Source organism: Sus scrofa, chromosome 6 (genome assembly GCF_000003025.6).
Source record: "Sus scrofa isolate TJ Tabasco breed Duroc chromosome 6, Sscrofa11.1, whole genome shotgun sequence".
Taxonomy (NCBI): domain Eukaryota; kingdom Metazoa; phylum Chordata; class Mammalia; order Artiodactyla; family Suidae; genus Sus; species Sus scrofa.
The window spans coordinates 170,712,338-170,739,633 of NC_010448.4; the positions used below are offsets into that span (position 1 = coordinate 170,712,338).

The 27,296-nt window shown below is 44.4% G+C and overlaps 1 protein-coding gene across 5 annotated transcripts in view; it reads right to left on the reverse strand.

Moving 5' to 3' along the window:
- Window positions 2,769-27,296, reverse strand: part of SMAP2 (small ArfGAP2) — a 48,713-nt gene continuing 24,185 nt past the window's right edge. For 2 of the 5 annotated variants that reach the window (XM_021093226.1, XM_013977382.2), the window contains exons 2-10: window positions 20,675-20,808; window positions 19,190-19,275; window positions 18,161-18,239; window positions 13,567-13,653; window positions 12,444-12,525; window positions 11,207-11,316; window positions 10,025-10,190; window positions 9,267-9,583; window positions 2,777-4,109 (exon numbers count right to left, since the gene is read on the reverse strand). In XM_021093226.1, coding sequence (XP_020948885.1) covers window positions 3,984-4,109; window positions 9,267-9,583; window positions 10,025-10,190; window positions 11,207-11,316; window positions 12,444-12,525; window positions 13,567-13,653; window positions 18,161-18,239; window positions 19,190-19,272 — 1,050 coding nt within the window. In that variant the 5' untranslated portion in view covers window positions 19,273-19,275; window positions 20,675-20,808 and the 3' untranslated portion in view covers window positions 2,777-3,983. 5 annotated transcript variants of the gene reach the window in all.

The following is a 27,296-nucleotide window of genomic DNA, read 5'->3' on the forward strand; positions in this document are numbered from 1 at the left end:
TGGTTCAGCCACTTTGGAAGACAGCTGGTAACTTGTTATAAAATTAAATATACTCTTATCTTATGATCCAGTGATCATGCTCCTTGCTATTTATTCAAATGAATTGGAAACTTACGGCTACACAAAAACCTGCACACAGATGTTTACAGCAACTTTAAGTTGCCAAAATTTGGAAGCAACCAAGATGTCCTTTAGTATGTGACTGAATAAAGTGTGGTTTATTCAGCACTAAGAAGGAAAAGAAATAAGCTATCGAGCCGTGGAAGGACATGGAGGAACGTTAGATACACAGCACTAACTGAAAGACGCCAGTCTGAAAAGGCTACATACTGCCTGATTCCAACTATGTAACGTTCTGGAAAAGGTAAAACTATAGAGACAGTAACAACAATGAAGAAAATCCGTGGTTTCCAGGAGTTATGGAGGAGGAGGATGAATAGGCAGAGTACAGGGGATTTTCAGGCCAGTGAAACTATTCTGTATGACATTATAATGGTGGATACATATCATTATAATTTGTCAAGACCCACAGAATATATAGCACCAAGAATGACCTCAAATGTCCACTACGGATTTGGGATGATAATGCTGAGTCAGTGCAGGTTCACTGACTCTAACAGACGTGCCACTCTGCAGGGTGTCCAAAGTGAAGGAGGCTGGTGGGGGACAGAGGGTCTATGGGGACACTGTCCTTTCTGCTCAGTTGTGTTGAAAACCCTCTACAAACTAAAGTCGACTCATTTTTTAACAAGTCTTTACCAAAGGACTTTTTGGAGCCATTACTATTTGGATATTCTGGAGGTACCAGAGGTGATACAAGATGCAGTCTTTCCAAACTTATTTTAGCGTTGTTGTGCCTCGCCTGTCAGGGTCTCACGGGCCTCCTAAGCAGTTCGGGAACTGCCGCTCCAAGGGACTCCAGCCCTCCCACCCCTACTCTCTTGCCCCTCTCTGGTCCCTAGATCTGGTTTTGTTCCCTCAAGTGTGTTCTCAGCGATGGGAGAGGAAGCTGCCTGAAACTCCAATCTGACCACACCCTCCACCGTTTACAGCACGTCAGGCTAAAGTCCTTCCTAGGCAGAAGGAAGCCCCCCATGATCTGGCCTGACCCCACCTCAGTTTCACCTCTTACCACGCCCTGACTCACATCCGACCTAAGAAACAGCTTGTGCTTTCCAGGAATGTTCCATGCTCTTGTAGGGTTCTATCTCTCTGTACACACGGTACTATCTGCCTGGAACACTCCTCCTTCCCACACCTCACTGGCTGGGTACCACCTATCTCACCTTTAGATCATGGGGGGCTTCCTTTACCCTAGGAAGGAGTTTAGCCTCAAGTGTTGTTAAGTACTCAAGTGCCCTCTGTCCTTGGGAAGGTCTTCTCAACCTTCCTACCTCCCATAAAGAAATCCTAAGTCTGCTGCCCCATGATTCACCCGGCATCTTAAAAGCAGGGAGTATGCCAGATTCATTTTTTCTTATCTCTTCTTCCCAAATTCTAAAAGCTGACAGGCCCTAAGGTTCAGTCCTCTTCTCTTCATGCTTTCTCCTGAAGGAACTTCACCCAGTCTCATGGCTTTATATACAGCCCACACCCTAATGACGCCCAAACCGATACCTCTACCAAATGATTTCCAATGCACACACTTACCTTTGCTCTGCTCTTTCCAGATCTCCACATGCCTGGCTCCTTATGCGGGTCTCAGTTCAAATGTAAACTCCTGATTGCTCCAGCCAATGGTCCCATACCCACCCTCTCCCCTAAACTTGTCTTACCTTGTATCATTACTATCTGAAATGAAATAGCTTTTCTACTTGCGTATTGTCTGTTCTTCTAACACACTGTCCCATGAGACGGGGGAGTTTTGACTGAATGCTTTATCCAGAGTCTATGATAGCGCTTGGCCCACTGTAAGCACTTATTAAACATTTGTTGAATGAATTACTGCCGAACACAGGTCTGGCACACAATACTTGGTAACGTTTGAGTGCAAAGTGCCCAATACTGTGCTAAATGCACCCTAGGCATTGCTTCATTTTACCTTAAGTATTACTGTGAGCCCCATTTAAGACTTAGACACTGGAGTTTAGTAGCTTGACCAGGTCACAGAGTAAAAAGGGACCTGAATACTGGCAGCCTGGTCCAGAGCTGGCTTTCTTAGCCACCATGCTATCCTCTCACTCACATCTGCAAGGATTCAAAAGGAGACTCAAAGGTGGGGTGGTGGAGGGAGGCCCTCAGCTTTTCTATCTAGTGGGGAGAAGTACTTCTAGTTCCGATATTCTGGGATTCTGGCAGGTACAGTTATCCAGAGTTCCCTGGCTCACAACTCCAGACACCACTGGAGAAGGCTCCCCTTCCTGATGGCCTGAGCCTGGGCCTGGCCCTTGGGTAGGCTCCATATGAAGTTTTTTAAAACACGGAAAGTGAGGAAGTTCCCCTCGTGGCTCAGCGGTGAACAATCCTGACTAGGATCCAGGAGGACGCAGGTTCGATCTCCGGCCTTGCCCAGTGGGTTAGGGATCCTGCGTTGTTGTGAGCTATGGTGTAGTTCACAGATGAGGCTCGGATCTCATGTTGCTGTGGCTGTGGTGTAGGCCAGCAGCTGTAGCTCTGATTAGACCCTTAGCCTGGGGATCTAATCTTCCACATGCCGCGGGTGCGGCCCTAGAAAGCAAAAATAAAGTAAAATATGGAAAGTGAGGGCACTGCCTTTGGGGGTGTAACTCACCCTCCTCCCAGTGACACACAGAGAGAGCAAGCAAGCGTTCCTTCCCTGCAATATTTATTAAGGAATTTACACATACACAGGAGAAAGGCAACCAGGAGTTGTGGTTCCCATAGATGAAGTTTTTTAAGCAGAGTTTTCTTGTTTTAATTTTCAAGTAGGATGAACAGTGACTGAGAGGAAAGCTGCCCAGGTGCTCTGCCTCATACTCGTGGAACAGGTGGGGACACAGAGCAGCCTGGATACACAGGCATGAAAGAGCGACTGGCAGACTGCAGAGGGGAAAGGAGAAAGGGAGCCACCAATGAGATTGTAAAACTGGCAACAGTTTTAGGCTGTGGATAGATTAACTCCTCTCTGTTGTAAACCTAAAGCTAAAGCAAAAACAAAAACAAAAATACCCAGAGCAGATGGGGAGAGAGTGGAGGCAGAATCCACACATACACACACAAGCAGTACACACGTGAAGCTCTGCATTCCCACTGGAGGGGCCGGTCCTTCAGCCACAAAGCCAGATCCTCCCAAAGGCAGGATAGAGGCAGGGAGACGGGTGTGTGTTGTGTGTGGGACCTTTGAGTCTTTGGTGCTAATAAAGGCCGACTGAAGCAGCAGGTCCTGAAGACTCAGACCCAGAGAGCAATTCAGGGCAAAGCAGAGCCATAGTTTTGCTCATCCTCTTAGGAGGAGTTTTGCCTCGCCCCAGGGCTAGGGCTAACCTGATCTAAGACCCAAGGAGTATTTAATTTGATGGCAGCCCTTTCCTCATCCCCACAAATCGGGGCAGCACGATGCCTCCCTTTTACCCCCAAATTGAAACACATGGAAACAGCTCCTCAACACATTTAGAAGGACCTGTAAACCGCCTCTTTGCCTAAAACACAGCACCTACATACCTTTCTGAGTCTGACAGGAGGCTTAACCTTGTGGGAAAGGTACTTGAAGTGTGCATATCTATCCTGCAGTCGAAATGCCTTCTGCCAACAATTCCTAAGGTGCTGGTGCCAGGAGAGGACCAGGGCTGAGGCTGGGAGGAAGTCAGGATGGCTGGGGGACATGGACAACATAAAGCAACAGAGAGGGCTGTGCGTTTGGGACGCGGCTGGGCTGGCAGAACGCCCCGCGCCAGATGATGGACTGAGCGATTTCTAAATCAAACAGAGCGAGGAGGGAAAGGGCCTTCGGGGGAGGAGTTGGGGAGCAAGGGAAGACAGGAGAGGGGCCTGGGGAGAGTGGTCGTCGTACAGGTGTGTTGTTTTTATTTCCACATCTGAGGGCTCAGCGTCTGATTTGCCGCCTGTCCGTTCCCGCCGTTCATGGACTGCCCATAGCTCAGCATGCCGTTGGCGCCACAGAAGTTCATCCCAGCCATCTGCTGGGTCATCTGCAAGGGAGAGAGGAGAGACCTGCAGCCCAGGCTGCGGGCATGCAGCCAATGAGGGCCGCAGGCAGGGGAGGGTCCTTGCGCTCGTGGGGAAGGAGACAGAGGGAGCTCTGTCATGGCCCATAACGGCCCTGAACCCTTACAGATCATTTCCCGGACACCAGACCCGGAAAGGAAGACCTTTCCAGAAGGGCGATGTTGGCTGAGACAAGGCTGGGGAGGGGAAGGGGGAATCCTGGAGGTGTCCACAGAAAAGCTGCCTGGGAAGTCATTCTCTTTCTCAGGTCCAGTCTCTCATCCTGAAAAGAAGGGGCCTATTGTGAACCGGCTGGGCCGACCCCGAGGGTGTAAAGAGAAGCCCCCAGGCCAGCGCTCCAGCCGCGTCTCCAGCAAAGTCGCTCCTGACAGTGCCCGCTAAAGGGCAGTGCACGTTCAAGCCGACAGAAAAGGGAAGAAAAGAGACGGGACTGTTCAGAATGAACAAAAGAAGGAAAAACCAAAGACCAACGTGTCTTCAGGTCTACAGTGTAGAGAAGGGGGAGTTGCTGGGAGAATAGGGGCTGGGGGTGGGGCCTCCATGAACTGGACTGACCCACTGACCTCTGGCAGTGAACAGAAGAACCCATCAAAGAAAAAGGTCTTAAACTCCCCAAGCCCGGTACCTTTTCTGTAAAAGTTCTTTTCCTTTCAGAGAAGCTCTAACTACTTTTCTTCAGCCAACTTTTCAAGAAAAGTTAAAGGAAAAATACAATGAAACCCATATACCTTAAATTCACCAATTGTTAACATTTTTGCCTTATTTCTCCCTGAGGTATGTATGTGTGTGTGTGTGTGTGTGTGTGTGTGTGTGTGTGTGTGTGTGTGGTTTTTTAAGGCCATACCCGTGGCATATGGAGGTTCCCAGGCTAGGGGTTGGACTGGAGCCCCAGCTGCCGGCCTACACCAGAGCTACAGCAACTCGGGATCTGAGCCCCATCTGCAACCTACACCACAGCTCACGGCAACACTGGATCCTTAATGCACTGAGCAAGGCCATGGATGGAACCCTCATCTTCATGGATATTAGTTGGGTTTGTAATCCACTGAGCCACAATGGGAACGCCTCTAAAATTTTTTGATGAGCACTGAAAATTGCAAATATCCTAACATTTCACCCTTTCATAAGTCAGGGGACATAAGAAAGAAGACTTGCCTAAACAACAATGAAATTAATGAGTCCATTGTTGACAATTTTGTTTGATCACTTGTCTAAGGTAGTATCCGTCACGTGCTTTCTCATTGTAATGGATAAGTAATCCGAACGGTATTTCTTGGAGAATGTGCAAATACCCTATTCTTTCTACAATTATTAGTTGTCATTCTTCTGCAAAGATTTTCCCTCCCTCTATCCTGCACTCATTAAATATATTATAGGTAATCCATTAGCATTAGTATCATTCTTTTTTTTTTTTTTTTTTTTTTTGGCCATGCCCATGGCACATGGAAGTTCCTAGGCCAGGGATCCAACCCTCGCCCCAGCAACAACCCCGGGCCACTGCAGTGACAACACTGGATCCTTAACCTGCTATACCACAAGGGAACTCCAATTAGTGTCATTCTTTTCGATGTTCAAATTTTCCCATATTTAGCCAGTGGGAACCTCCAGAAGCTGGCTTCTGTGTCCTTTTGACATGTTCCCATCAGTTTTGTAGCACTTCATTATGCATGTGAATAAACATGGAAGAATGAAAATAAATGAGTTAAAATCCCAACTATGAAAACTAGAAAAAGCAAAGTAAATCAAAAGAAAGCATACAGCAGGAAATAGTAAAAATAAACCAGAAACTGAGGTAGAAAACAGAAAAATATAAAACTAATAGATGGAGTTCTGCTCATGGCTCAGTGGAAACGAATCTGACCAGGAAGCATGAGGTTGCGGGTTTGATCCCTGGCCTTGCTCTGTGGGTTAAGGATCCGGCGTTGCTGTGAGCTGTGGTGTAGGCACAGACATAGCTCAGATCTGGCATTGCTGTGACTGTGGCGTAGGTTGGCGGCCATAGCTCTGATTAAACCCCTAGCCTGGGAACCTCCATGTGCCAAAGGTTCAGCCCTAAAAAGACAAAAGACAAAATAAATAAATAAATAAATAAATAAAACTAATAGATAAAACACAATCCTGGAGTTCCCGTTGTCATGGCTCAGCAGTAACAAACCCGAATAGTATCTATGAGGATGCAAGTTTGATCCCTGGCCTTACTTGGTGACTTGGTGGGTTAAAGGATCCGGCATTGCCGTGAGCTGTGGCGTAGGTCATAGATGAGGCTAGGATCCCACGTTACTGTGGCTGTGGCCGGCAGCTGCAGCTCTGATTTAACCCCTAGCCTGGAAACTTCCATATCTCTGGTACGGGCCTAAAAAAGACAAAAAAGGAATTCCTTTTTTTTTTTTTTTTCCTCCTCAGGGACGCAGGTGCGGCATATGGCAGTTCCCAGGCGAGGGGCCAAACTGCAAAAGGAAAATACAAGAACATTTTTTCTAGGAAGTTCTCTTTGTGGCTCAGTGGTTAATGAATCTGACTAGTATCTCTGAGGACACAGGTTTGACCCCTGGCCCTGCTCAGTGGTTAAGGATCTGGTGTTGCAGTGAGCTGTGGTGTAGGTCACGGACGAGGCTCGGATCCTGCATTGCTGTGACTGTGGTATAGGCTGGCAGCTATAGCTCTGACTCGACCCCTAGTCTGGGAACTTCTATATGCCATGGGTGTGGCCCTAAAAAGCAAAATAAAATAAAATAAAACAAAACAAAAGAACATTGTTTCCAAAGCAAGTACAACATTCATGTCCAACCTTGATAAAGACGGCGTGTGCATGAATGCGTGTGGGGCACGCACACTGCCAGCCTGGCATTCCTCTGTCCATCTCTTTATTTTCCAGACTTGGAATCACTTTGTTTCAGCTATATTTTTTGTATCTAGTATAAACTTAGGCATTGCTTTGTGCATCCATTTGAACACCTTTTTCTTTTACTAGAAGAGCTGCCTACTGATGAGTGGTGTTTGGCCCCAACTCTATCATACTGTATTTTTACTGTGTTTATTATATGTGCTGTATTGATGATCTACGTATCCTATTTTGTTGTTAAAAAATTCCTTTGGTATTTAGAGTTTCACATTTTTGCTCTAGTGATGACAGTTATACTAACATTTTTCGTCATCACCATTCCCTTGATTCCAAACTCAACCTTTTCTGCTATTTGTTTCATCAACTTATTACATCCTTTGACTTCTACCTATTCCCTATGCAACGATCGATTTATTCTGCTTTCCCCTTTTTTCATCTTATTCATCCCATCATTTTAATTTTTATTTATTACTTTTTATTTTTGGCTACGCCCCTGGCATGTGGAAGTTCCTGGGCCAGAGATTGAACCCGCGTCATAGCAGTAACCATCGCCACAGGAGTGACAACGCAACTTCACCTGCTGAGGCACCAAGGAACTCCTCATCCCTTTATTTTCAGTTTCGTTGTTTCTGTTGGTCACACCACAACACAGATGCCCCCACTCTTATCATTACCTTTGTTTTAGTCTCAGATTCTCAAACATCCAATCGCCATTAGTCATTTTGCCAAAATGTTCCCAGTCATCTCTCAGACGGATGAAGTTTATCTTCTGGTAGATTCCACGGGAAAAGCTTTTAAGTGTGATATTCCCTGATTTACTATATATTTAGGATTTTTAAAAGAGCCTTCAGGAGCTCCTGTGGTGCAGTAGTAACGAGCCCAACTAGCATTCATGAGGATGCGGGTTCCATCCCTGGGCTCACTCAGTGGGTGAAGGATCTGGCATTGCCGTGAGCTGTGTAGGTCACAGATGCAGCTCAGATCCTGCGTTGTTGTGGCTCTGGCGAAGGCTGGCAGTTGCAGCTCTAATCTGATCCTGGCCTAGGAACCTCCATATGCTGTGGGTGTGGCCCTAAAAAAGAAGATAATTGTGTCATTTTTCAATTTGTTTTCTGAGTTCAGTAAATTTTCACAACTTCCAGGTTTTTTGGTCCATTTTGATTCTAAGGTTTTGAATTTCTGTTTCAAGCTGTTTTGTCTTATCAGCAAGTGTTTGATAAAGGACATTTCATTCAGGCTTAACAGTAGTTTTCTTCTACTTTGTTTTGGGGAAAGAATTTTCATTCCTTGAAATGTTTTGATTTTTATTTTCTTCTCATAGCAGCCTTGCATGAATGTCACTTACCATTTTCTGTTTGCAGAGCCTATTTTTCTGAATCAGCAGTACCAGACAGGTGAGAGCGGTCTGGGGAGACGGCCTAGCCGTATCAGTTCAAGAGCGCCCTCTTCTGTTGGTGTACTGACAGGACTCCCCGGTTGGGAGGAGGATGGTGGCTCTTGATTCTGCGATTCTTTCTCCCACTTCTCATCCCTGACTCCCCTCCACCATCGGGCCTCTGGAGAGCACCACCTCCTTCTCAGCCATCTCCGTCTCTTCCAGCAGCAATGCTTTCCCAGGGCTACCTTATTTTTGTTGCTCTAGTCCAAGTCACAGGCCTCTTCTCAGTGTGTCTCAGTCAGGGCGGGGCTTTCTCTCTCTGGGGGGCAATTTTATCTATGTTCTGTCACCTTCGGCCCCCAGCTCCCTCTCCTCTTTTCACATAGTCTATGATGCTGGTTCTACTGGATTGGGGTGTTTATAAGCCTATTGCCCTATTATTGAGGTTTGCAGTATTCTTTTAGGTGCTATAGTTGTGGGTTATGTGCTTTTATTTGCACTCCTGGTTTATCTGTATAGGTTGTTTTTGTTTTTTTAGCTGCACCCATGGCATGTGGAAGTTCCCAGGCCAGGGATCAAACCCGCACCATAGCAGAGACCCAAGCTGATGCAGTGACAACGCCAGATCCTCAACCTGCTGTGCCAAAGGAATTCCTGTTTTTGTTGTTCTGATGACTGTGTGGAGATTGTAGAATTAGGCAGTTCCTTTTATTTTAAGGAACCCAAAACTCAGAAAGTCTATTGTTAGATAGACCTTCTATGAAAAAGAAAACAAACCTAAGAATATCTCTGGCAATATTTCATTTATACTGTTAAGGATTCAAAGGATAAGAGACAGAGACTGAGACGCCCTTGAGGGAGGCTCGAAAGTCTTGTCCTGAGTGAAAGGGAGCCGCTTACCTGAGTGAGGTTCCATTGCAGCTGCTGCACGGGCTGAACCCCATACACCGTCTGGGGCAGAGCTGCCATGCCTGCCATGTAGCCGGCCTGCTGTGTGGTCATCATTCCATTTGGCACACCCATCATAGATGCCTGCATGCCACCCATATAGCCTGCAGGCATGGCCATGGGGGCCACCATCCCAGAAGCTCCTGGCTGAGCTACCATGCCTACCGGTGGGGGCATCATGCCCCCCATTATGCTGTTAGGAGTGGTAACCCCAGGAAAGCTGGGGTAGGCTGTGGGGTATGCCATCTGAGCGGGAGCCATGAACACTGCTGCCAAGAAAACACACATACAGATCTGTTAAAGAACGTGACACAGTCAGTCCAAACTCTCACTGGCTTCTCCTTCCTGCTAGAACTCCCCAGGACCACTCAGTTCAGAATGCTCTTCCACCCAGAACACTCAGACAGCCCCGACAAGACTTGCTACAGCTTCCAAAGGGCTGCTGACCCAGCCATTTCTCTTTTAGGGTCCAGATCCAGACCCTGGGTCAGACTTCAGAGAGGTGTGAAGTCAGACCCCCAGAAATTTGGCTTTGAGTTGCATTAATCTCTATCTCCAAATACTTGGTGGCTTCATAAGAAATGCCATGTTCAGGGCTGGTCTGGAGTAAGATGTCCTGGCCCCCAAGGCAACTGTCCCTGTCACGACAGATAATTCCTGCATGTAAGTCCTCATGTCTGGTGCACTGCCATGACCCCCACGGACGCTACCTTGGGCAGGCATCTGAGGTGTCTGGGATCCATACAGTGAGAGGATGGAGTCTTTAGAGAGCTGCTTCTTGCCTGTTTCTTCTGATTTGCTCCCTGGCTCTGGAAACAGGTTCAGGTTTTCAGGAACAGAGCCGGCACTCCCTGCGGTTGGCATGGAACCTACAACCTTAGGGCAAAGAGCGGGGGAGGGAATTGAAGTGGTCCTCATGGAGATCTCTGTAAGGCCCACCCTCGTCTCTCTGCTGCTTCTCCTATTTGCAGTAAGAATTCCCGGCTCAAGTTAATTGCCTCCGGACATTCTTACCGCACAAGTGTCTGAACACTCTGGGCAGTTAAGCTCGTTGTTCTTCAGCAAAACAATGTGATTTGGTGGAAAACAAACAGATACAAACAATCTACAAACGATGAGGTGGAGAGAAGCAAGTTGAGATCCCAGTGCCACCACTTACTAGTGTAACAAAAGGCTCAGATAACTTTTCTGAACTTATGCTTTCTCATCTACAAAAGATCCATTTTGCAGGGCTATGGTGTTTTATTTTATTTTTATTAGTATTGTTTTTTTGCCCTTTTCTAGGGCCGCTCCTGTGGCATATGGAGGTTCCCAGGCTAGGGGTCTAATCGGAGCTGTAGCCACCAGCCTACGCCAGAGCCACAGCCACGCCAGATCCAAGTCATGTCTTCGACCTACACCACAGCTCACGGCAACACCGGATCCTTAACCCACTGAGCAAGGTCAGAGATCGAACCCGAAACCTCATGGTTCCTAGTCAGATTTGTTAACCACTGTGCCACGACGGGAACTCTGAGTGTTTTAAATCACAAGTGAAGTACATAAAATGATACACGAAATCACCTGGCACTGCGCCTAGAACACAGTAGGATTCCATAAGTGATAGCCATTAAAGGTTTCAAGCCTTCTACCTACAAACTCTCTGGCAAGAACTCAGGCTGAGGCTGACCCACAGGATCAGCTTTTACAATCTGACACACTCAAAGGGCCCTCTCTTTTTGGGTAGGAGACAAAACGGAATGAAGAGTAACCTTAGGCTGTCAGAGACGACACTGTTAAGGGAAGAATCAAGTCCAGTCCCACCAAGGAAGCACGACTTGATTCTGCGATTAAGCTATCAAAACCATCCTTTCCAGAATGCTTTTTAATCCTGAGGAGCCCACAAGACTCACCTTTCTGGAAACCGAAGATGAGGGAGAGGGAACAGAGGCCAAGAGATCTAAATCCTTCTCTAGGGTATTGCTGGTCTTATTATTTGCAGTGGAGCAGGAGACAGGAGCATCTGGAAAAAGAGATCAAAGTCAAAACAGAGCACTGCTCATCAGGCCCATTCCTTCCCTTCTATTCTAAACACAAAGCAGAGAAGGCCCCCAGGCTCCATTACGGACCCTGAAATCTAGGCTCCGGAACCACCTAGCTTGGATGGGGCATCTCACAAGAGGCCTCCCCCCACATTCCCGAGAACATGAACACTCTGGGGAAGGCTGCAGCCTGGCTTTCAGGCAGAGGGCAGCAGAAAGCCAGGCTTGAAGGCTGCATCAGCACCACCCCTTCTGGCTATTTGAGGGGCAAAGCTGTGTAGGATTCATTTTCAGAGAGAAATGGAAAAGCACAGACATTAGAAGGCTAAGAAGCCAGTAACCTAAATCAGCATAAATGGACTGAACCAGTGCAAACCATCAGCGCTGTGAAAAGAACGGGCTCTGTTTCTGAAAGGGGCAGCACCACTACCACGAGGTAACGGGCCAACTCAGAAACAGGCTGCACCTGGAAAATGAGAGGCATGGTGGCAGAGATCACAGGGGCTGGTTCAGTGAAACCTGCTAACGTTTACCGAATGCTTAGTATGTGCTGGGCAAGGAGTTAAGAACTTTCAAGGCATTATCTCATTTAATCCTTCTAAGGACGTCTTTGAAGTAGACTCTTACTACCCTCGCTGCATAGGTTAGGAAAGTAATGTTTAGAGGTTAAGAAAGTTGCCCAAAGTCATATAGATGTAAGTGGCAGAGCTGCAACCCTGGCTCCAAAGGCCATGCTTAACCATCACTGCACTTCACTATTACTCTATGACTGTACTGCCTCCCTGAAAAATGTCACCACTTCTTCGGACTGCTCAGAGGTAAAACAACAGGAAAAACAATCTCAGTGACAAAGACAGCAACTGAAGAAGACACCATATCTCTACCTATCTTCCCAGATAGGGTCACAGAGAACTCATCAAAATCTGTAAAATTAGGAGTTCCCTTGTGGTGCAGTGGGTTAAGGATCTGGCATTATCACTGCAGTGGCTCAGGTTGATGCTATGACACAGGTTTGTTTGATCCGGGGCCTGGGAGCTTCCACATGCCATGGGTGTGGCCAAAAAAAAAAATCTATAAGATTATAGGATTGGAAAAGTCTAACTCTTACCAAGGCCCAACAAATCCATGACCGGTGCTGTGGATTTCGGGGAGCTTTTCCGAGGTAGCTGTGGATCTTCTTTTTTCTGCGGCTAAGGTGAAAATATGTTAGAGAAAGAAGTAAGCAAGCATTTCTGAACCTTCCATTCCCTTCTCCACTGTCAAGTCACAGGGATTTTTTTGTGGCATGGCTGCTATTATTCAAGGAGTCGCCGAAGAAACACAGCTCAGGAAGTGTTGTGTGGAAGCATCAAGTCAGGAGAGGCAGTGCATAAATCAAAGCTAAAGTGACAAACAAAGCTGTCATCTGTGCTTGTCTGGCTTTCTGAAAAGACAGATCTTTCTGAAACCAAGACAACCACAGATCTGGGTACCCAAGAAGAGCAGTTTTCCGTCCCAGGAAAAGTGAAGAATAAAGGGAGGTGCCTGGTGGGACAAGAGCTGAAAGCCAGCACATCCTCCAGCGATTAGAAAACCTTCGACATGGAAAGAGGGCTCAGTTTAAAGGTTACCTAGTTCGCTCTGCCAGTATCACTAATGACTGTGTCCTGCAGACAGTGTGACTCAGAATGATGATAAAGACTCTTTCTTAAGCAAAGAGTAAAAAGTCCTCTTTCCCAAGATTCCAAACTCCTACATTAGAGTATCTACAACCACAGCCACAGTATGTCCTGTGGAGAAAGAAAGGTGCCTGCTTCAATATGACAGAATGAGAATATAAGAAGGGATTGTTTAAAATGAATGAGCATGGCCTGGTTTCTGGGCTGTTCTTAACTGCAACAGGAAAATGAGGTACAGAAGGCTTTTAGGAGGGAAAGACTAACACAGCACGGGCTCAGAAGGTGCCACATGGCCTTGGCATTCTGGCATGAAACGTGCCTCTTGCTCAGATGGGATGGATGCAATTCCTGGGCTCCCATCTGGCCCCAGAAAGAAGTGTTACAGAGCAGAGGAGGCAGCAACGAGGCAATGAGAAAGAAGCAGAAATGGCAGTGGGTGATCCGACCTAAATGTGGACCCCTTGAGCCCCAGGGCCATGGTCAATATGCCCTCAGCCGCCCTGCCCTGCCCCACCCTCACCCGTGTAAACACACCTGAGGCCATCTGTACAAGGCATACACTTCCCCACTTACCATTTTCACTTTCTCAAAAACAACAGGTTCCATTTTTTTCTCCGGAGCTGGTTCGCTCCCTCTTTTCCACTTGTCATCTTTTTCTTTCTATGATGATTTCACAAAACAAGAAAAAGAACAGGCCTCATGGTGACAAACAATTCAGCGAACTGTAATTCCAAATGTCTGAAAGGACACCAAATCCCGACTGAGTCTGATGCAGGAGTCTGACAAACTAGGGGGCTTGGGCGTGAATGGTGGGCTCTCCCACACTAGCCCCAAAGCTGTGAGAGGCACTTTTCAAACAGCTTAGGCATTCTGTCTAACCCACTTAGGACTCTTTAAAGTATGCAACTAGTTTAACCACAGAGGTTAACACGTTTCACTGGCTCGCTGCCCCTTTTCAACCCAAGTTTAACTCGCTCATGCTTTGAGGGGTCCCCCCCCTTGGTACAGTAGTGAATTGGTTCGTGTGCATCTTACTTGACATACGCCCTTTGTGACTGCAATTTCAATCAAAAGTTCTCACTCTTCATCTCCCTTTTTAAACATCAGAAAATAAAACATAATTTCTATAGCACTGGGAACTATATCTAGTCACTTCTGATGGAGCATGATAATGTGAGAAAAAAAATGTATACATGTATGTGTCACTGGGTCACCTTGCTGTACAGTAGAAAGCTGAAAAACAAAGAAAGAAAGGAGTTCCCATCGTGGCATGGCAGAAACGAATCTGATTGGGAACCAGAAGGTTGAGGGTTCAATCCCTGGCCTCACTCAGTGGGTTGAGGATCCGGTGTCGCCATGAGCTGTGGTGTAGGCTGCAGACATGGCTCGGATCTGGCATTGCTGTAGCTGTGGTGTAGGCCGGACAACTGCTCTGATGAGACCCCTAGCCTGGGAACCTCCATATACCACAGGTGCAGCCCTAAAAAGACAAAAGACAAAAGACCAAAAAAAAAAAAAAAAAAAAAAAGAGGAAAGAAAATTGACAGAACATTGTAAACCAGCTATAATGGAAAAAATAAAAATCATTATTAAAAAAACAAAATAAACCATAATTTTAAGCTTAAAGAGTAGAAAACAAAAACCAAGAAATTAAGGCAAAAACGAGCTAAAGGATTAAAGTATCCCTTTTACAGTGTTCTGAATGTATCACCTGTATAAAACTAAAAAGCACATAAAAAATAGAATATTAGGGAGTTCCCATCATGGCTCCGTGGTAAGGAACCCAACTAGTATCCGCGAGGATGCGAGTTTGACTGCTGGCCTTGCTCAGTGGGTTAAGGATCCGGTGTTGCCAGGAGCTGTGGTGTAGATCGCAGATGCAGCTTGGATCCCGAATTGCTGTGGCTGTGGTGTAGGCCAGCAGCTGTAGCTCCAATTCGACCCCTGGGCTGGGGAACCTCCATATGCTACGGGTACAGCCCAAAAAATACAATAAATAAATAAATGCTTTTTATTGGGGGGGGGGAATCTTAATTGTAAAACTACCACTCTTACCCAATGCTGAGAAAACATTTTAAAATAGTACAACTTCTAGAAAGTATATTAGCAAAAGTATGAAGAGAAAAATACTAAGATCTTTTGACCTAGATAATAGCATATTTTGTAATATTTCTTAATAATCTAAAACATGGAAAAATGTTATATACACCAGTAATTTCATCCCAGAATTACTTATGCTGAAGAAAACTTAACCTTTATGCCACAGGGGAGAACAGTAAAATAAACTGTGATCTAGATACACAATTGCAAGTTGTGAAAACAGTAAGTAACATTAACTAAAAAAAGAAACCCCACAACATGATGTGTTAAGTCAAGTGAAAGCAGGGACATTCTCTATCAATGTGTTATAATTACGTCTTCCAAAAGTAATGACATAGAAAAAAAAAAGGTGGTGGGGGGGAACGGGGGACTCCAAGATGATAACCATTAGTAAAGAAAAGAGTAGGAATGGATTTTCCACTTTATTTTTCATATTCTCTGTAAAGTGATATTATAATCACAAAGAACATGTGCAGCGCTGTCTGTTTCATACATAGTATAATGCTTTAATACACAACACTTTTTTTAAATTTCATTTTTCTTTTATCTATTGCTGGTAATTAAGATTGTAAACACACTGGATAAGAAGTAAAGGTCATTTAACACATTTTCTAGCCTCCTTGAAAGCACATGAGGGAGGCGTTCTTGTCGTGGCTCAGTGGTAACAAACCCAACTGGTATCCATGAGGACGCAGGTTCAATCCCTGGCCTTGCTCAGTGGGTTAAGGATCCGGCGTTGCTGTGAGCTGTAGTACAGGTCACAGACGCACCTTGGACCTTGTGTTGCTGTGGCTGTGGGGTAGGCTGGCAGCTGTAGCTTCAGTTGGACCCCTAGCCTGGGAACTTCCATATGCTGCAGGTGCGGCCCTAAAAGGACAAAAAGAAAAAAAAAAAAAGAAAGAAAGAAAAAGCAAGTGCTCATGGGAGATAGAGAGAATGCCCACCGTAGTGTCAGCAGAGTGTCACCTGTGCAGAACACGATCTCTTTCTCTTTTTCTTTCTTCTAATCTTTGGCCACTCCTGTGGCACATGGAGGCTCTCAGGCCAGGGGTCAAACCAGAGCTGCAGCTGAGGCCTACGCCACAGCCACAGCCAAGACCATATCTAAGCAGTGTCGGCGACCAATGCCACAGCTTATGACAATGGTGGATCCTCAACCCACTGAGTGAGGCCAGGGATCAAACCCGAGTCCTCACAGATACTAGTTGGGTTCATTACCACTGAGCCACAAGGGGAACCCCCAGAACACTATTTCTTGAAGTTAAAATGTTTTGCCCATTCATTTAAAAACATGGAAGATAATATGAGAAAAAGAATATGTGTGTGTGTGTATATATATGTATATTACACATATATTACATATATACACACACACGTGACTGGGTCACTTTGCTGTACAGTAGAAATTGACAGAACACTGTAAACAAATCTAATGGAAAAAATAAAAATCATAAAATAAAAAAATAAAAATAAAAAATTCATTAATTAACATAGTTTCCTTTTGACTTGATATTAGATGTCTTCACTTAGCAAATATTAATTCTTGGCATTAAACCTTCATAAGAATATTTTTAAAAAATCTAAGTACATCAAATAAAAATTTTTGAAAAAGCTCTTTGGCACATAGGAAATATTTCCTTCCTAAGTGAAAACATTCAGTGAGTAAAACAGGCTGTTTTCCTGGGTACAGTACACCAGCAACATAATTACGAAGGAGCACTATCTCCACACAGCAACTCTTCCCTCTTCCATTTCTGGATTACCTCACATACCCTTTTCTGACCTCATCTGATTTCATATGACTTGGTACAATGATCAGAGCTAAGCAGACAGACCATAGTTTTCTATAAATAAAAAGAAATGTTTGTGCTTTGGTTCCAAATCCTTTTTGATGATACTATCCAAGCTATGGCTGTACACTTGGTTAATTCTTTTTTGGAACAGTTAAGATAACTTCCAGGTCCCTTTTCTGGATGACTCTGGGTAAAAGAGTCCTTCCCACTAAGTTGAGAAGGAATTAACTTTATCTAAATACACGGATTACCTTGCACTTCTTTGCCAACATGGAAATTCACCTTCTAGTTAGTGTTTCTTTTCACACAAGCTCAAAAGATAAGTCTAGAGCTGATTCCATTAAGCTTGACTTTAAATTACCTGGAAGGGCCTGGAGACCCAGGTACACTTAATGATTTCCCTGGCTATCACATCTTCCATTCAAATAAGTAGCAGATAGATCATAGACAGACAGACAGACAGACAGATGGATAGACTGATTCTGTACTAGAACCGGCGAATTCCATATTCTCCACGCTTCCATGGCTAGAGAAATATTAGTTATTTCAAAGCAACTTTACTATAGAATCTTGTCAAAGGCTTTTTAAACGTCTGAATAGTCACATTTACTGGTTTTCCTTTAGTTGTCATTAGACAGGCATATCTTCTTCTTCTAGCAACCATGCCGTATTTCCTCTTGTGTGTTATACTTGTTTGTGCTAGCTATCATACGGTATAGTTCAGATTCTAACCGCATATGCCTAGGATGGAAAGTATACGTGGCAACGGGCAGCCTCCGAAAACCCTCCTCAGGAACAAGGGTCCCACTGACAACCGGTCTATGGACACACTGTAAATCTGCTGCCAAACTGAAGGAAACTGGGGACTTAACTACATCTAATTTTGTTGACTTCATTTATAGAAAAAAAATGTATGCACACACATAATACATAAAATACACATGCACGTCAGTAATACGCACATATATACATGTACATATTATTCTATTCGATCTCGTATGCCTAACGTGTCCATCTGAAGAATAGTTTGGAAATGGAAATCACTAACATCTAAATCCAGATCAAGGTTAAGAATTCACTGACGGTTTGCCCTGTCCATCCCTGAGGCAAAAGTTTGCTCCGTGATACCTCATGGTACTGTTTCAATAACTGGCTTTTTCTTCTTTTGTGTGTGATGGTTTTAGAGTATTTTGGTGATGGTTCAAATTCTCTGCTGGCCTGATTAATAAGCAAATTACTTATTAAGTACAAAACTTGAATGATTTATAACCAACCCTAAGGGCATTGATGTCCAGACTTCGGTCCATGTATTTCTTCTTTTCATATTTATCTCGAATAAATCCCTCGACAGCGCTGCAAAAAGCTGGTTAAGGATAAATCAAACAAATCTCTCTCCCAGCGCGACTACAAAAGGTCAATTTGTATCCCATGGACACTGTCCTCCTCCCTCCCCCCTCTTCCCCACGGGCTCCCGGGCTCTTCTTCTCCTACGGTTCCCCGATCAAAACCTTAAAATGCCCCCTTCATTGTTACTGCAGGAATTCAAAACTTCCTAGGATTTTCCTTCGGAGTAATGATAACAGAAAATGGGATTGGTCTTCCTTTTGACATCAGTGGAACCTGTGGCTGTTCTAGAATACAGGTAAAGCATTCAATTATCTATTTTAAAGCCCTTAGGTCAACAGGTCTTAAGCAAAGACACCTGAGTGCCCCTTAAAATTATAACTTCTTTGCCCTACTGCCAGATTCTCATCTGTGCGTCTTCTGCCGGGCCCCAAATCTGCATTTAACACATTCCACTTGCACCCTCCAAAAAGCAAACTCTAAGAAGATGGTCTGCAAAGTGCATTTTGAGACGCACTGCCTTCAGAGGGTTTGATTTTATGAGTTGGGTGCTATCCCCTTTTGAGGGCATCAGGGAAGAAAGTTATTAACTGGTCAACCACAGTTACTTCTTTCAGCCAGGACATATAAAAAGGCATTAAAAATGAATGGCACTTTTGCTGATTCAACACAGCATAATAAACTATTCTTTTTATCAAACAATAGTTTCAGAGATACAAAAAACTATTGGAGATGTCACCTTACGGAAGAATTCACAGTAAACCACTGCAGTCTTAATTCCCGAGAGAGACACTCTTCCAGCATTAGAAAGTACACATGTGCTTTCCGCGTGTCTTGGTTTCAGGAAAGAGGAAACACACATAAAGATGGCCCAGTTGGATCATGGATCTTGAACCTCTGTGACTCTCCCCAAACACCAAAAAACCACTCAGCCATCTAAGTTGCTCCAGAAAAGATACGGGTCTATTTGAGGTCGCCGAAAGGTTTCAGGCAGGTAGGCTTCATAAAGGCGGTTTGCCTTTCCATTCCCCATCTCTTGCATGCACTGCGATCAGACAGATGTGCAAAAAAGGGAATGTCAGGAAAGATTTGAAAAGCTTCTCACCCAAACGCACACTTTTACAACTGAAGAGCCAACCTAGAGAGTGGCAGAACCGGGATTTGAACCTGTGTGTTACGATTTCTAATCCATGGTTCTCTCTACTCCCAACCACTGGCCCCCACAGCTGTCTTTCCTGCCACCTCCTTTCCTTTTACTGAAAGATTTGTCAGACAGGATACACTTAATTCGATAATTCAAGATCCGCTTTGAAAGTCCAAGGCATACAGCTGCCAATCAAAATGTCTACTTGGCAGGCAACCATCAGTGTCCAGTCAGGCAGGTGGTAATCTGGTATCACTACGGTTCTGAGTTTAGAGTAGTAATGAACCTATTATGCTCTATCGCCAATAAATGTGTTTGCCATCCAACTTCTGAAATACAGACTCCTTAACACTTGTGAGGGATTCGCCCCAAGATTAAAAAAAAAAAACAACGAAAAACAACGATGCTTCAAATTCCCAAGTACCTCTATGGCATGTATTTTTCCTTCATAAGATACAATAAAGTATAACTGAAAAATATAACTAAACATTTAGGCCTTTAGTGAATTTATACAACTAATCTAGAATAACCTCTAAAGCCATTTTCTGTTCAGAATAACCTCATTTCCAGCCCCAATTTTAGTAACTGGTTTTCTCTGGAGCCTGTCTTTTCTTCCCCCACAACTAGATTTTTTTTTTTTTTTTTTTTGGTCTTTTGTCTTTTTAGGGCCGTGCCTACAGCATATGGAGGTTCCAAGGCTAGGGGTCTAATTGGAGCTGTAGCCACCAGCCTACCCCACAGCCATAGCAATGCCAGATCCGTGCCCCTCTGCGACCCACACCACAGCTCACGGCAATGCTGGATCCTTATCCTACTGAGCAAGGCCAGGGATTGAACCCACAACCTCATAGTTCCTAGTCGGATTCGTTCCCGCTGCTCCAGGACGGGAACTCCTCACTTTATTTTTTAATTTTTTTGTCTTTGAGGAAAGAAATTGTTTTTGATTTACTTTAATAAGTTCCAGGGCAGGAGGAGGATAGAGAACAATGAAGGCACATCGAGGAGCAGGCTGAACTCACTCACTTAAGTGTCTCACTCCCAGCCCGTCAACCTAACAGCCAGTAAGATTCATATGTGCATTTTCGCAACAGAACATCATTAGACGTCTACGCATTGGAGGGGTTTGAGGTTTTTTTAAGTGAATATCTAAAACTACAAATGTTAGATCTGCAAATGACAAGGGTCTTCTAAATTTTTCAACTTTCCTTTATCTTCACCTCTGTGCCCAGAGTGAGCCTCTGGACCTACTTTCACACGGAAACGCGGGAGCAGCCGACTCGGTCGTGGGCTGTGTGAGTACCTGGATCTGTTCTTGGGTCCACTGGTCGAGGTTAACTGACTTGACCCTGGATATGTGCACCCCGAGGTTCCTGTGGATTCCAGCACAGCGGATGCAGATGAACACGCCAATGTTCCAGGAGGCCCATCGCGGCCCTGCGCAGGTGGGAACAGGGCAAAAAAGCACAGGTTAAGACAACATTCCAGACCCAAACGGAGGCATTTAGACCATAAGGTAACGTTTCTCCTAGAACATAAGTGAAAGAATTGTTACCGCAATACTTTTTTTTTTTAACTGGTTTCATTCATTCCTCCAAGAATCAGCCTTTTTAAAAGTGTTTTTAAGTGTATAGAGGATTTGTGTATAACTCCTACAGCTGTACACCCGCAACACCATCTAATTCCAGAGCATTTTCATCACCCCGAAAAGCTATCTCAAACCTATGAGCAGGCACTCCCCATTTCCTACCAACCTCCCCCTACCACTGGCAACAACTTTCTGTCTTTATAGATTTGCCAGTTCTGGACATTCATATCAATGGAATTATATAATATGTGGGCATTCATGTATGGAGCAGCTGTTTCCAATGTCTGATAATGTGAGCGTTGAAATGCATATATTGTAATACCATTACTTTTGTTTTAAAAAAAAAATCCAAGGTGCACAGTGCGCAGTCATGTTGCATTCTACTTAGTGTCTCACATGGACAGCCCTCTCTCAAGGAGCTTTTCAATGGTGGTGAGGCCTGGATTCAGTTTTCCTGCTAGGAAAAAAGACACAGACATGCCATGCCAGGTCAAGGCTTTGCCTGAAATTCAAAACGTGCTTATTCTCCCCACCCCACCAGGCCTATAAAATATGCATCCAGCTTAACGTAACAGGATCCTTCCCCCTTGGGCTGATGTTCCTATTTTACCCAGAACTATCTGGATTCAAGATTGTTGAATAATAAAGATGCTTCCTGCAATAAAAATCTCAGATATATATTTTAATAAAAATCTGTTACATAATCTCCCATCCCCTGCCAGCTTTTCTCACCCCAGTAATCACTCTGAAAAATTTTCAAACTCCTCTTCCTAATTTTTATACAGGATAAAAGTGACTTACTTTTATATGACACCTGCCAAAAACTTACTAAAATATCACTAATACTTCCTTCTCCATCAAACCACTAGGCAGAAATTTATCACATAAAATGAGCCGGATGTCAAAGTTAGAGGTTGTGATAAAGAGGTGAAAAGATATTAATTGATTTTCTACAGAGATAAACAGGAACAAAGGACACAAGATGTCAGTTCTGCTGGCTAGAGACAATCATTTGGTTGGTCTGCAGGTTTGACAGCAGTTTTAATGCAGGAATGCTAGGGTAATACGGCAGAAAATTATTCCTATAAAGTTGAATCCACAATTACTATAAATAAGAATGCAAAATTTGGACAAAGATATCACTTAGACATTACGCCAAAAACTGCAAACACAGAAGGCGTGAGTCCTTCTTACAACCACCAGGTGGTGTTCTCTGCCTGAAATTTTATCCCAATACCCTCTTATTACCATAATCTTGAGAGGCTCAGATTTATCTTCTAAAAAGACCCTCAGGGAGTTCCCATCGTGGCTCAGTGGTTAACGAATCTCACTAGGAACCATGAGGTTGCGGGTTTGATCCCTGGCCTTGCTCAGTGGGTTAAGGATCTGGCGTTGCCGTGAGCTGTGGTGTAGGTTGCAGACACGGGATCCGTGTTGCTGTGGCTCTGGCGTAGGCTGGTGGCCTTGGCTCCGATTCGACCCCCTAGCCTGGGAACCACGGGAGCAGCCCAGGAAATGGCAAAAAGACAATAAATAAATAAACAAACAAATAAATAAAAAGACCTTCAGTCCCTTCAAATCCCCAGACAGATTTGCACAGTAGATCTGCCATGTGGCTAATGAACACGCAGACGACGCACATGCTTCTTCCAGTGGCCGGGAGTTACATACAAACAAAACGAACAATCTAAACAGATGTAGGCGTATAACTCCCACAGCTGCATACCCGCAACACCATCTAATTCCAGAACATGCTTCCTGAGGATGCTGTGTGTCTATTTCAGGTCATAGTTTTCATAAAGGGACTCAGATAAAATACATAGGATGAAAAATGGAACCAAAAGTTAAAATTTCATGTTTCTTTACCATTTTGCCCTTTGTTCTAGATTCCAGAACTTGTGATAAGATAGTTAAAATTATATTTGTTTGCTCAAAATCAGAAGCTAAAAACACTAATTAAATGTTAGGTGTTTGCTTCTTGGCACTTCAATCAGGAGAAGGTGATTCCCAAACGTGTAAGCTACTGTCACTGTGGAATTTCTCCAGGTCCCATTTCGAGTATTTAAAGCCCCTTTGCCTTGGAGGAACATAAGACTGAGTCCTGCTGTTCTGGAGCCACTAACAAGGCCTCAGTTCAGAAACACAGGCAGTAACATTTTCATGAGGTCTGAGGAAAGCCTCCTCTATCCCTCTCATGGCCTTTGCCCAGGGAAATACCGACAGTTCTATCTCAGACACAGTCTCTTTTAGTTTTAAGCCACTAGATTTATTAATCGATAACTGCATGTTCCTTAAAGGTTTCTGAAATTGGACAAAAGGAAAAGACAACAGAGACAGTTGCTCATACGGCTGAAATTATGGGAAAATGGTGTTGTTATTAAAAGCATAATCTTGGCAACTAGCAAATAAACTTAGGGTTGATGGTCAGCTTTATCAATAACCAGCGGTGTGACCTTCAGAGAAATACTTAAACTTCCTAAGCCTCCGTTTCCTCAAAATTCGTAGAGTAATACTCGCAGCGCTTAGAATAGGGAGGGTAACAATAAAAGAGAGCTACACATGAGAACATGGTACAGAGTGAGATTCCAGAACGCATTTCCCATTCACCTCCACTGACAAGGCATGTTAACGCATAGATACGCATCCCGACACGACGCAATACCACGGAATGCTGCTGGTCAGACAAGAACACGAGTTCCAGTCCTAAAAGGTCAGAACCAGAATCAAGTGGCGGAAGAGCAGTAAGAAGAAATTTACCCTGGATCCAATTTCAAAGTCTTCTAGCAAACGTGAAATTTGAAGCAGCTTCTTTGATCCCCCTCAAAATATTCCTTGAAAATGCACGCCCTAGCCCCCCCCACCTGTTCCCCTTTTCTGTTATACACACCCACCCTGCCCTTGCACCCCACACGCCTCCACTACACACACAAAGGAAGGCAGAAAGCTGACATCCTGACGTGCCTGGATTCACAGTACCCAGGGTTGCTGCTCCAACGCCAGCCTACTTCAATACGGGATCCGTGCAGAGCTAATCCAATTGTTCCATACGTCTTGGTCACGGCAACCACGGAGAAGATGTAACAGCTATCATTTTGGAGTTGAAAGTGGACAGAGACTTTGAGAGGCAATATTCTGAACCATTTTGAAAGCAAAGAGGATAGGCATTGACACACACTGGTAGTGATTAGCACAACAGAAGAACAAGGTCATGGCTGAGTGAATATATTCAACAGGGGCCTAGGAGCAGGCTCAGGAAGCATTAAGCAGTATTAAAATTAACAAATGATCATCCTGCAATAAGGGACCAGTAAAAATGAAAGTATATGGATTTGGCTAATCTGTCAAGAAATCGGCTGTAGTTAAGTACCAGCCTGGCATCAGGGAAATCTGGGCTGACACGGACCAGCTGCATGCCTTTTGACAAGTCCTCTAGGGCTTATTTCCCCGTTTGTAAAATGGAAAGTATATAAATGTGAATCCAGTTTACATTCAGCTACTGTACAGCTTCTACAAAACTGAGTAACTACTGATGCCTGGCTGTCAATTTCCCTTGCTGATAAAACTTCTCCTCCCACCAGAGCTGCTAGGCGTCGAAGGGTTCTGGGCTCGAGAAGTCAGCCCAGGGAAGAGAACCAGCGTCATGGATGGCCTGAAGCTACTATTATAATTACAAACCATTGATCTCTAACCCCTGGAGTCCCAAAAAGTAAACGTTGAGGGAAAAACAAATTGACAAATCAATGGATACCCACAGGTAGACTTGCCAGCATCATGGAGCTGTTGAAAAGCTCTTTGACAGGCAGGGACAAGGAAAGGAGAGAAATTCTCTTCCGTCTTCCATCCACGCTCTGTTGAATCTATCTTGGAAACTTTCCTAGACTCTATCCATTTCTACCTAGGCCTCCTCATAGCTCACCTATAAGCATTCAAGACTCCCTAATTCAGAGAGCTCACAGGCTAACAACTAATTGGTCTCCAGACTCCATCAGAATAATCTCTCTAAAACACAAATCTCTACAGGTCAGGCCCCCAAATATAAATCTTTCATGTCATCTCCAGTATAAAAGCGAAAATGTAGGAGTTCCCATCATGGCGCAGTGGTTAACGAATCCGACTAGGAACCATGAGGTTGCGGGTTTGATCCCTGGCCTTGCTCAGTGGGTTGCTGTAAGCTGTGGTGTGCGTCACAGACACGGCTCGGATCCTGTGTTGCTGTGGCTCTGGCGGAGGCCGGTGGCTGCAGCTCCGATTCAACCCCTAGCCTGGTAACCTCTATATGCCGCGGGAAGCAGACCTAGAAAAGGCAGAAAGACCAAAAAAAAAAAAAAAAAAAAAAAAAAGTGAAAATGTAAACTGGTGCAAATTTTCTTTCTTTTTTTCCTTTTTTTGCTTTCTACGGCCGCACCTGCAGCACATGGAGGTTCCCAGGCTAGGGGTCAAATCGGAGCTACAGCTGCCGGCCTGCACCACAGCCACAGTAACTCGGGATCCAAGCTGGGTCTGTGACCTACACCACAGTTCATGGCAACACCCAATCACCGACCCACTGTGTGAGGCCAGGGATCGAACCCGCATCCTCATGGATACTAGTCAGATTCGTTTCCACTGCACCACAACGGGGGCTCTGGTGCAAATTTTCTGAACGGCATATCCCAAATTTAGCTCTCAATCTCCTGCCACAGAAACTGCTCGTCCTCCATTCTTCTCCATTTCAGTCAATCACACCTCCACCCATTCAAATGCATCAGTCCAAAATTTATACATCTTTCCTTATACGTCTCTCCTCAACCACCATATCTATCCCATCACCAAGACCAAACACCTCTCTCAAATCAGTATCTCTTCTCTCCATCCGAAATGCTCATTCTCTAATCCAAAGTCACCAGATCTCTCAGACTGTGTAATAACCTAAATAATGTCTCTCCACTTTTATATTCCCTTATCCTTCAAACTTAGACCAAAACCATTCTCCACAAAAGAGCCAGCTTGAGCTCTTAAAGAAGCAAACGGGATCTTGCCACTCAGCCACTTAAAAATCCTTCCTGTGGAAGCCTTGCTTCTATCACCGCTGGATGAAAGAACAAAATCCTTAACACGGTCTCCAAGGGCTTAGCGATCTGGCCTGGGGCTACTTCCCCAGCCTCTCAGCGCCAATCATACCAGCCTTCTTTCATTTCCTCAAAATGCCAACATGTTCCTTACGTAGGGCTTTTTTTTGGCCTTTGTACACGCTGCTCCCAGCAGCTCTTTCCCAGCCACCATCCACCCCTTGCAGCCTGGTCAATTCCTATGTATCACGAAGGTCTTAGCTGAACAGTTTCTTCCTCAAGGGAATCCTTCCTTGGTCCCCCATCTAAACCAGGTTTTAGTCCCTCTTCCATCTTTTCTTCTGGTTTTTACGTTCATTACAGAAAATTTCAAACACACAGAAGCCAAGTATAATTAACCAGCAGGTCCAGCAATGATCATCCTCTGGCCAGTCTTATTTCAGCTGTACTCCCACACATTCAACTCCCAACTGTGGAGTACTTTGAAGCAAATCCCAAATATGGTACCATTTCATATGTGTATACTTTGATACATATCTCTAAAAATAAGGACTTTTTAAAGGTTATAAACTTGCATTTACCCTCGACCTTTTCTAAGTTGTACTATACTTTATCGTACATTTGTTTGTGTGACGGCTGAATGTGTCTTTTCCACCATAAGTGCCCCGAGAGCAGACACAGATCAGTGATGTTCGCTGTCACGTTCCCAGAGCACAGTTCCTCACACACAGCAGGGAGGTGAAATCTGTTTAAAAATTAATTAAAAATAAGTAAATCCTTTGAAACCCCTCCCCCACCTCTTGTAAGAATTCATGGGGGAAATAACAGGTCAGGTACACAAAGAAATATTCATTAACATAGTATAATAAGGTTCTAACAAAAATTAGAACTATGATATCACTACACAATTAGGGAAAAGATTTTGTAGCTCTTTATTTAATATAGAAACATGTCCATGTTATATTACTTATAAAATCCAATTTTAAACAGTATACACAGAACCATTTTTGTTTAAGAATGGGAATAAATATATATGTATGTACAGAAAAACTGTCTAGAAGAATATATGTAAAATATTAAAAGCTATTATTTCTGGGTAGTGGGATTGTGAAATATTTATTTTCCTTTTTTTTTTTTTTTTTTTTTTTGTCTTTTTGTCTTTTCTAGGGCCTCACCCGCACTGAGGGAGGCCAGGGATCAAACCTGCAACCTCATGGTTCCTGGTCAGATTCGCTAACCACTGAGCCACGACAGGAACTCCTATTTTCCTATCTTTTTAATATACTCTG